A 12652-nucleotide genomic window follows, 5' to 3' on the forward strand; every position below is an offset into this window, starting at 1 on the left:
AGACATGAGATGTTTACAGATGACGTACAGCTGATCACTACCTGTGTAACATGACAATGACAGACCGTGTGATATAACACAGACATGAGATGTTTACAGATGACGTACAGCTGATCACTACCTGTGTAACATGACAATGACAGACCGTGTGATATATCACACGGTCTGTGAGATGTTTACAGATGACGTACAGCTGATCACTACCTGTGTAACATGACAATGACAGACCGTGTGATATAACACAGATGTGAGATGTTTACAGATGACGTACAGCTGATCACTACCTGTGTAACATGACAATGACAGACCGTGTGATATAACACAGACATGAGATGTTTACAGATGACGTACAGCTGATCACTACCTGTGTAACATGACAATGACAGACCGTGTGATATAACACAGACATGAGATGTTTACAGATGACGTACAGCTGATCACTACCTGTGTAACATGACAATGACAGACCGTGTGATATAACACAGACAGTGAGATGTTTACAGATGACGTACAGCTGATCACTACCTGTGTAACATGACAATGACAGACCGTGTGATATAACACAGAAGTGAGATGTTTACAGATGACGTACAGCTGATCACTACCTGTGTAACATGACAATGACAGACCGTGTGATATAACACAGACAGTGAGATGTTTACAGATGACGTACAGCTGATCACTACCTGTGTAACATGACAATGACAGACCGTGTGATATAACACAGACAGTGAGATGTTTACAGATGACGTACAGCTGATCACTACCTGTGTAACATGACAATGACAGACCGTGTGATATAACACAGACGTGAGATGTTTACAGATGACGTACAGCTGATCACTACCTGTGTAACATGACAATGACAGACCGTGTGATATAACACAGACAGTGAGATGTTTACAGATGACGTACAGCTGATCACTACCTGTGTAACATGACAATGACAGACCGTGTGATATAACACAGACATGAGATGTTTACAGATGACGTACAGCTGATCACTACCTGTGTAACATGACAATGACAGACCGTGTGATATAACACAGACGTGAGATGTTTACAGATGACGTACAGCTGATCACTACCTGTGTAACATGACAATGACAGACCGTGTGATATAACACAGACGTGAGATGTTTACAGATGACGTACAGCTGATCACTACCTGTGTAACATGACAATGACAGACCGTGTGATATAACACAGACATGAGATGTTTACAGATGACGTACAGCTGATCACTACCTGTGTAACATGACAATGACAGACCGTGTGATATAACACAGACATGAGATGTTTACAGATGACGTACAGCTGATCACTACCTGTGTAACATGACAATGACAGACCGTGTGATATAACACAGACAGTGAGATGTTTACAGATGACGTACAGCTGATCACTACCTGTGTAACATGACAATGACAGACCGTGTGATATAACACAGACGTGAGATGTTTACAGATGACGTACAGCTGATCACTACCTGTGTAACATGACAATGACAGACCGTGTGATATAACACAGAAGTGAGATGTTTACAGATGACGTACAGCTGATCACTACCTGTGTAACATGACAATGACAGACCGTGTGATATAACACAGACATGAGATGTTTACAGATGACGTACAGCTGATCACTACCTGTGTAACATGACAATGACAGACCGTGTGATATAACACAGACATGAGATGTTTACAGATGACGTACAGCTGATCACTACCTGTGTAACATGACAATGACAGACCGTGTGATATAACACAGACATGAGATGTTTACAGATGACGTACAGCTGATCACTACCTGTGTAACATGACAATGACAGACCGTGTGATATAACACAGATGTGAGATGTTTACAGATGACGTACAGCTGATCACTACCTGTGTAACATGACAATGACAGACCGTGTGATATAACACAGAAGTGAGATGTTTACAGATGACGTACAGCTGATCACTACCTGTGTAACATGACAATGACAGACCGTGTGATATAACACAGACATGAGATGTTTACAGATGACGTACAGCTGATCACTACCTGTGTAACATGACAATGACAGACCGTGTGATATAACACAGACATGAGATGTTTACAGATGACGTACAGCTGATCACTACCTGTGTAACATGACAATGACAGACCGTGTGATATAACACAGAAGTGAGATGTTTACAGATGACGTACAGCTGATCACTACCTGTGTAACATGACAATGACAGACCGTGTGATATAACACAGACATGAGATGTTTACAGATGACGTACAGCTGATCACTACCTGTGTAACATGACAATGACAGACCGTGTGATATAACACAGACATGAGATGTTTACAGATGACGTACAGCTGATCACTACCTGTGTAACATGACAATGACAGACCGTGTGATATAACACAGACGTGAGATGTTTACAGATGACGTACAGCTGATCACTACCTGTGTAACATGACAATGACAGACCGTGTGATATAACACAGACGTGAGATGTTTACAGATGACGTACAGCTGATCACTACCTGTGTAACATGACAATGACAGACCGTGTGATATAACACAGACATGAGATGTTTACAGATGACGTACAGCTGATCACTACCTGTGTAACATGACAATGACAGACCGTGTGATATAACACAGACATGAGATGTTTACAGATGACGTACAGCTGATCACTACCTGTGTAACATGACAATGACAGACCGTGTGATATAACACAGACAGTGAGATGTTTACAGATGACGTACAGCTGATCACTACCTGTGTAACATGACAATGACAGACCGTGTGATATAACACAGACAGTGAGATGTTTACAGATGACGTACAGCTGATCACTACCTGTGTAACATGACAATGACAGACCGTGTGATATAACACAGACATGAGATGTTTACAGATGACGTACAGCTGATCACTACCTGTGTAACATGACAATGACAGACCGTGTGATATAACACAGAAGTGAGATGTTTACAGATGACGTACAGCTGATCACTACCTGTGTAACATGACAATGACAGACCGTGTGATATAACACAGACGTGAGATGTTTACAGATGACGTACAGCTGATCACTACCTGTGTAACATGACAATGACAGACCGTGTGATATAACACAGAAGTGAGATGTTTACAGATGACGTACAGCTGATCACTACCTGTGTAACATGACAATGACAGACCGTGTGATATAACACAGACATGAGATGTTTACAGATGACGTACAGCTGATCACTACCTGTGTAACATGACAATGACAGACCGTGTGATATAACACAGAAGTGAGATGTTTACAGATGACGTACAGCTGATCACTACCTGTGTAACATGACAATGACAGACCGTGTGATATAACACAGACATGAGATGTTTACAGATGACGTACAACTGATCACTACCTGTGTAACATGACAATGACAGACCGTGTGATATAACACAGACATGAGATGTTTACAGATGACGTACAGCTGATCACTACCTGTGTAACATGACAATGACAGACCGTGTGATATAACACAGACATGAGATGTTTACAGATGACGTACAGCTGATCACTACCTGTGTAACATGACAATGACAGACCGTGTGATATAACACAGAATTGAGATGTTTACAGATGACGTACAGCTGATCACTACCTGTGTAACATGACAATGACAGACCGTGTGATATAACACAGACATGAGATGTTTACAGATGACGTACAGCTGATCACTACCTGTGTAACATGACAATGACAGACCGTGTGATATAACACAGACAGTGAGATGTTTACAGATGACGTACAGCTGATCACTACCTGTGTAACATGACAATGACAGACCGTGTGATATAACACAGACATGAGATGTTTACAGATGACGTACAGCTGATTCACTACCTGTGTAACATGACAATGACAGACCGTGTGATATAACACAGACAGTGAGATGTTTACAGATGACGTACAGCTGATCACTACCTGTGTAACATGACAATGACAGACCGTGTGATATAACACAGACAGTGAGATGTTTACAGATGACGTACAGCTGATCACTACCTGTGTAACATGACAATGACAGACCGTGTGATATAACACAGACATGAGGTGTTTACAGATGACGTACAGCTGATCACTACCTGTGTAACATGACAATGACAGACCGTGTGATATAACACAGAAGTGAGATGTTTACAGATGACGTACAGCTGATCACTACCTGTGTAACATGACAATGACAGACCGTGTGATATAACACAGACGTGAGATGTTTACAGATGACGTACAGCTGATCACTACCTGTGTAACATGACAATGACAGACCGTGTGATATAACACAGACATGAGATGTTTACAGATGACGTACAGCTGATCACTACCTGTGTAACATGACAATGACAGACCGTGTGATATAACACAGACATGAGATGTTTACAGATGACGTACAGCTGATCACTACCTGTGTAACATGACAATGACAGACCGTGTGATATAACACAGACGTGAGATGTTTACAGATGACGTACAGCTGATCACTACCTGTGTAATATGACAATGACAGACCGTGTGATATAACACAGACATGAGATGTTTACAGATGACGTACAGCTGATCACTACCTGTGTAACATGACAATGACAGACCGTGTGATATAACACAGACATGAGATGTTTACAGATGACGTATAGCTGATCACTACCTGTGTAACATGACAATGACAGACCGTGTGATATAACACAGACATGAGATGTTTACAGATGACTGTACAGCTGATCACTACCTGTGTAACATGACAATGACAGACCGTGTGATATAACACAGAAGTGAGATGTTTACAGATGACGTACAGCTGATCACTACCTGTGTAACATGACAATGACAAACCGTGTGATATAACACAGACGTGAGATGTTTACAGATGACGTATAGCTGATCACTACCTGTGTAACATGACAATGACAGACCGTGTGATATAACACAGACATGAGATGTTTACAGATGACGTACAGCTGATCGCTACCTGTGTAACATGACAATGACAGACCGTGTGATATAACACAGACATGAGATGTTTACAGATGACGTACAGCTGATCACTACCTGTGTAACATGACAATGACAGACCGTGTGATATAACACAGACGTGAGATGTTTACAGATGACGTACAGCTGATCACTACCTGTGTAACATGACAATGACAGACCGTGTGATATAACACAGACGTGAGATGTTTACAGATGACGTACAGCTGATCACTACCTGTGTAACATGACAATGACAGACCGTGTGATATAACAGACATGAGATGTTTACAGATGACGTACAGCTGATCACTACCTGTGTAACATGACAATGACAGACCGTGTGATATAACACAGACATGAGATGTTTACAGATGAGGCTTATCTGTAACAACATACTGTCTCAGTAACAATGTTTCCTGTCTCTTGTTACACGACTCTGTTTGTATTCTAGGTACGGCATATGGAAAATCGAAGCGGCCTATGAAAGTCATTTCACAACAACAGCTGTTGCGGCCTTTGAAGTGAAAGAATATGGTGTGTGCTGATCAAAAATAAAATGTTGGTGATTTCATAAAAAAACACGTTGGCCGCCAGAGTGTAATAAAATTATGTTTTTTGTGTTGTTTTCTAGTGTTGCCGAGATTCTTTGTTTCCATAGAACCTGAAAGGAACTTTATTTGTTTTGACAAATTTGAAGATTTTTCAATCAAAGTGAAAGCAAAGTGAGTTATAAAAAATAGCTAAATATTGATAAATTGTGTGATTTGATATGTGCTCCTTACTTACCCAGGGTGGGGTTCTAGAACATGCTTATACTTTACTGGTGAGATCACTTTTTGTCAGCGGTGAATACTAAGTCATCTGATGTTGCCTTGTCGCGTACCTACATAATAACTGTCTAACAATATCACATCAATCGCTAGCGCTGGTTGTGTAACTCTTCTTTCATGTAGTTTTATTGGCCCGCTGTTTATTGTACACATTACTATTCCTACTCACTTTCTATATAATATACTGCCTCATATTCTTAATATACTGCTAGGCAGAGAAACCTTACATTATTTTCATTTCCAATATACTTAGAATCAGGAAGACCTTCTCACTATGTGAACCTTTACAGGTTTTCAACCCCAATGTACCAGCAAATGGTGATCTTGTTACTCACTGCACATTAGTATCTATTGCTGACAAGAGTCGTATTATACTTCATACTTACTAGCCCATATCTATAGCGTCAGATTACCAGGGACTGCATCTTACAGTGCATAGGACATGTGTACAGACCCTGCCCAGCCCTCTCTCTAGTTCTGTTGATCAAAAAATTGTCTGGCATGGGGAGAAATCTCACAAAACAATTGTTTTGATCATAATTTTGTAGGGCGAGTGTCTCTCCTTTACATTCAGAACCTCTATAATGAGATAAACAGCTGTGCTATGGAGGCGTGTTAGAGAATCTCAGCAGACACTTTTCATCATCGGCCCTTTGGTTGGTGCATAAAAGAAGGACCAATCTGGTGCATCACATCAACAGGATTGTAGGGTAGTGCATTCGGAGGGGCCTTCAGCAGCATATTTAAATTATTATAGGCATATATCAGGGGACGAGGACAACACAGTAGCAGGGACCTAGGTTGATACATTAGCAGTGACCTAAGACAAGAGGAAGCTCAGATTTACACCTGGTTCCCGATTATAATGTAGTAACAATGCTTTCCTGTTTTATAGCTATTATTATAATAAGAAACTGAATGCAGCAAAAACTTATATTCGCTATGGAATAATCCTGGATGGGGAAAGAAAAATGTTGCCCAAATCAATTCAAGTACAGCAGGTAAGAGAAGATACAGGGGATAGGAACAGATTGCTAGTGGAGTGCAAACGTTTGGGTGCGGGTTTTTGCGATCATTTGCGCACAGGTTAAATTGCACTCAAATTAAAAGTTGAAAGTAAACACGATCGCGATTTACATTAGAATGATTAGTACAACTTCACAGCTGCGGTTAACTGTTTCGCAAAATTAAAAAGTGTCACAAAACACATGAACAATGCATCACAAAGCACAGTTACACTCATAAAGGGACAGTAAACACATTGCAATTACATTTGTGTTGTACTGCTATAGAATAACACACCAGTCAAGTCTATACATTACTGTTGTACTGCTATAGAATAACACACCAGTCAAGTCTATACATTTGTGTTGTACTGCTATAGAATAACACACCAGTCAAGTCTATACATTTGTGTTGTACTGCTATAGAATAACACACCAGTCAAGTCTATACATTTGTGTTGTGCTGCTATAGAATAACACACCAGTCAAGTCTATACATTACTGTTGTACTGCTATAGAATAACACACCAGTCAAGTCTATACATTTGTGTTGTACTGCTATAGAATAACACACCAGTCAAGTCTATACATTACTGTTGTACTGCTATAGAATAACACACCAGTCAAGTCTATCACTTTGTGTGTACTGCTATAGAATAACACACCAGTCAAGTCTATACATTACTGTGTTGTACTGCTATAGAATAACACACCAGTCAAGTCTATACATTTGTGTTGTGCTGCTATAGAATAAACACACCAGTCCAAGTCTATACATTGTGTTGTACTGCTAAGATAAACACCAGCTATAGAATAACACACCAGTCAAGTCTATACATTCTGTGTGTACTGCTATAGAATAACACACCAGTCAAGTCTATACATTTGTGTTGTACTGCTATAGAATAACACACCAGTCAAGTCTATACATTTGTGTTGTACTGCTATAGAATAACACATCAGTCAAGTCTATACATTTGTGTTGTACTGCTATAGAATAACACACCAGTCAAGTCTATACATTTGTGTTGTACTGCTATAGAATAACACACCAGTCAAGTCTATACATTTGTGTTGTACTGCTATAGAATAACACACCAGTCAAGTCTATACATTTGTGTTGTACTGCTATAGAATAAAACACCAGTCAAGTCTATACATTTGTGTTGTACTGCTATAGAATAACACACCAGTCAAGTCTATACATTTGTGTTGTACTGCTATAGAATAACACACAGTCAAGTCTATACATTTGTGTTGTACTGCTATAGAATAACACACCAGTCAAGTCTATACATTTGTGTTGTACTGCTATAGAATAACACCCAGTCAAGTCTATACATTTGTGTTGTACTGCTATAGAATAACACACCAGTCAAGTCTATACATTTGTGTTGTACTGCTATAGAATAACACACCAGTCAAGTCTATACATTTGTGTTGTGCTGCTATAGAATAACACACCAGTCAAGTCTATACATTTGTGTTGTACTGCTATAGAATAACACACCAGCTATAGAATAACACACCAGTCAAGTCTATACATTTGTGTTGTACTGCTATAGAATAACACACCAGTCAAGTCTATACATTTGTGTTGTACTGCTATAGAATAACACACCAGTCAAGTCTATACATTTGTGTTGTACTGCTATAGAATAACACCACCAGTCAAGTCTATACATTTGTGTTGTACTGCTATAGAATAACACACCAGTCAAGTCTATACATTTGTGTTGTAGTGCTATAGAATACACACCAGCAAGTAACATTGAATCAACACACCAGTCAAGTCTATACATTTGTGTTGTAACTGCTATAGAATAACACATCAGTCAAGTCTATACATTTGTGTTGTACTGCTATAGAATAACACCCCAGTCAAAGTCTATACCATTTGTGTTGTACTGCTATAGAATAACACACCAGTCAAGTCTATACATTTGTGTTGTATGCTATAGAATAACACACCAGTCAGTCTATACATTTGTGTTGTACTGCTATAGATAACACACCTGTCAAGTCTATACATTACTGTTGTACTTGCTATAGAATAACCACCAGTCAAGTCTATACATTTGTGTTGTACTGCTATAGAATAACACACCAGTCAAGTCTATACATTTGTGTTGTACTGCTATAGAATAACACACCAGTCAAGTCTATACATTTGTGTTGTACTGCTATAGAATAACACACCAGTCAAGTCTATACATTTGTGTTGTACTGCTATAGAATAACACACCAGTCAAGTCTATACATTTGTGTTGTACTGCTATAGAATAACACACCAGTCAAGTCTATACATTTGTGTTGTACTGCTATAGAATAACACACCAGTCAAGTCTATACATTAGTGTTGTACTGCTATAGAATAACACACCAGTCAAGTCTATACATTTGTGTTGTACTGCTATAGAATAATCCCACAGTCAAGTCTATACATTTCTGTTGTACTGCTATAGAATAACACACCAGTCAAGTCTATACATTTGTGTTGTACTGCTATAGAATAACACACCAGTCAAGTCTATACATTTGTGTTGTACTGCTATAGAATAACACACCAGTCAAGTCTATACATTTGTGTTGTACTGCTATAGAATAACACACCAGTCAAGTCTATACATTTGTGTTGTACTGCTATAGAATAACACACCAGTCAAGTCTATACATTTGTGTTGTACTGCTATAGAATAACACACCAGTCAAGTCTATACATTTGTGTTGTACTGCTATAGAATAACACACCAGTCAAGTCTATATTTGTTGTTGTACTGCTATAGAATAACACACCAGTCAAGTCTATACATTTGTGTTGTACTGCTATAGAATAACACACCAGTCAAGTCTATACATTGTGTTGTACTGCTATAGAATAACACACCAGTCAAGTCTATACATTTGTGTTGTTCTGCTATAGAATAACACACCAGTCAAGTCTATACATTTGTGTTGTACTGCTATAGAATAACACACCAGTCAAGTCTATACATTTGTGTTGTACTGCTATAGAATAACTCACCAGTCAAGTCTATACATTTGTGTTGTACTGCTATAGAATAACACACCAGTCAAGTCTATACATTTGTGTTGTACTGCTATAGAATAACACACCAGTCAAGTCTATACATTTGTGTTGTACTGCTATAGAATAACACACCAGTCAAGTCTATACATTTGTGTTGTACTGCTATAGAATAACACACCAGTCAAGTCTATACATTAGTGTTGTACTGCTATAGAATAACACACCAGTCAAGTCTATACATTTGTGTTGTACTGCTATAGAATAACACACCAGTCAAGTCTATACATTTGTGTTGTACTGCTATAGAATAACACATCAGTCAAGTCTATACATTTGTGTTGTACTGCTATAGAATAACACACCAGTCAAGTCTATACATTTGTGTTGTACTGCTATAGAATAACACACCAGTCAAGTCTATACATTTGTGTTGTACTGCTATAGAATAACACACCAGTCAAGTCTATACATTTGTGTTGTACTGCTATAGAATAACACACCAGTCAAGTCTATACATTTGTGTTGTACTGCTATAGAATAACACACCAGTCAAGTCTATACATTTGTGTTGTACTGCTATAGAATAACACACCAGTCAAGTCTATACATTTGTGTTGTACTGCTATAGAATAACACACCAGTCAAGTCTATACATTTGTGTTGTACTGCTATAGAATAACACACCAGTCAAGTCTATACATTTGTGTTGTACTGCTATAGAATAACACACCAGTCAAGTCTATACATTTGTGTTGTACTGCTATAGAATAACACACCAGTCAAGTCTATACATTTGTGTTGTACTGCTATAGAATAACACACCAGTCAAGTCTATACATTTGTGTTGTACTGCTATAGAATAACACACCAGTCAAGTCTATACATTTGTGTTGTACTGCTATAGAATAACACACCAGTCAAGTCTATACATTTGTGTTGTACTGCTATAGAATAACACACCAGTCAAGTCTATACATTTGTGTTGTACTGCTATAGAATAACACACCAGTCAAGTCTATACATTTGTGTTGTACTGCTATAGAATAACACACCAGTCAAGTCTATACATTTGTGTTGTACTGCTATAGAATAACACACCAGTCAAGTCTATACATTTGTGTTGTGCTGCTATAGAATAACACACCAGTCAAGTCTATACATTTGTGTTGTACTGCTATAGAATAACCACACCAGTCAAGTCTATACATTTGTGTTGTACTGCTATAGAATAACACACCAGTCAAGTCTATACATTTGTGTTGTACTGCTATAGAATAACACACCAGTCAAGTCTATACATTTGTGTTGTGCTGCTATAGAATAACACACCAGTCAAGTCTATACATTGTGTTGTACTGCTATAGAATAACACACCAGTCAAGTCTATACATTTGTGTTGTACTGCTATAGAATAACACACCAGTCAAGTCTATACATTTGTGTTGTACTGCTATAGAATAACACACCAGTCAAGTCTATACATTTGTGTTGTACTGCTATAGAATAACACACCAGTCAAGTCTATACATTTGTGTTGTACTGCTATAGAATAACACACCAGTCAAGTCTATACATTTGTGTTGTTCTGCTATAGAATAACACACCAGTCAAGTCTATACATTTGTGTTGTACTGCTATAGAATAACACACCAGTCAAGTCTATACATTTGTGTTCGTTGACTGCTATAGAATACACACAGTCAAGTCTATACATTTGTGTTGTACTGCTATAGAATAACACACCAGTCAAGTCTATACATTTGTGTTGGCTGCTATAGCTATAGAATAACACACCAGTCAAGTCTATACATTTGTGTTGTAGCTGCTATAGAATAACACACCAGTCAAGTCTAATACATTTGTGTTGTAACTGCTATAGAATAACACACCAGTCAAGTCTATACATTTGTGTTGTACTGCTATAGAATAACACACCAGTCAAGTCTATACATTTGTGTTGTACTGCTATAGAATAACTCACCAGTCAAGTCTATACATTTGTGTTGTACTGCTATAGAATAACACATCAGTCAAGTCTATAAATTTGTGTTGTACTGCTATAGAATAACACACCAGTCAAGTCTATACATTTGTGTTGTACTGCTATAGAATAACACACCAGTCAAGTCTATACATTTGTGTTGTACTGCTATAGAATAAACACACCAGTCAAGTCTATACAGTTGTGTTGTACTGCTATAGAATAACATCACCAGTCAAGTCTATACATTTGTGTTGTACTGCTATAGAATAACACACCAGTCAAGTCTATACATCTTGTGTTGTACTGCTATAGATAACACACCAGTCAAGTCTATACATTTGTGTTGTACTGCTATAGAATAACACACCAGTCAAGTCCTATACATTTGTGTTGTACTGCTATAGAATAACACACCAGTCAAGTCTATACATTTGTGTTGTACTGCTATAGAATAACACACCAGTCAAGTCTATACATTTGTGTTGTACTGCTATAGAATAACACACCAGTCAAGTCTATACATTTGTGTTGTACTGCTATAGAATAACACACCAGTCAAGTCTATACATTTGTGTTGTACTGCTATAGAATAACACACCAGTCAAGTCTATACATTTGTGTTGTACTGCTATAGAATAACACACCAGTCAAGTCTATACATTTGTGTTGTGCTGCTATAGAATAACACACCAGTCAAGTCTATACATTTGTGTTGTACTGCTATAGAATAACACACCAGTCAAGTCTATACATTTGTGTTTGCTGCTATAGAATAACACACC

The 12652-nt window shown here is 38.2% G+C and overlaps 1 protein-coding gene across 1 annotated transcript in view; it reads left to right on the forward strand.

Annotated features, from left to right (window-relative positions):
• C5 (complement C5) overlaps positions 1-12652 on the forward strand; it is a gene marked incomplete in the record, with an annotated part of 397040 nt that overhangs the window by 57880 nt on the left and 326508 nt on the right. The window contains 3 exon segments of the mRNA XM_053695931.1: positions 5473-5555; positions 5653-5743; positions 6747-6852. Of these exon segments, the coding sequence (XP_053551906.1) occupies positions 5473-5555; positions 5653-5743; positions 6747-6852 (280 nt within the window).

This window comes from Bombina bombina, chromosome 12 (genome assembly GCF_027579735.1).
Source record: "Bombina bombina isolate aBomBom1 chromosome 12, aBomBom1.pri, whole genome shotgun sequence".
NCBI lineage: Eukaryota > Metazoa > Chordata > Amphibia > Anura > Bombinatoridae > Bombina > Bombina bombina.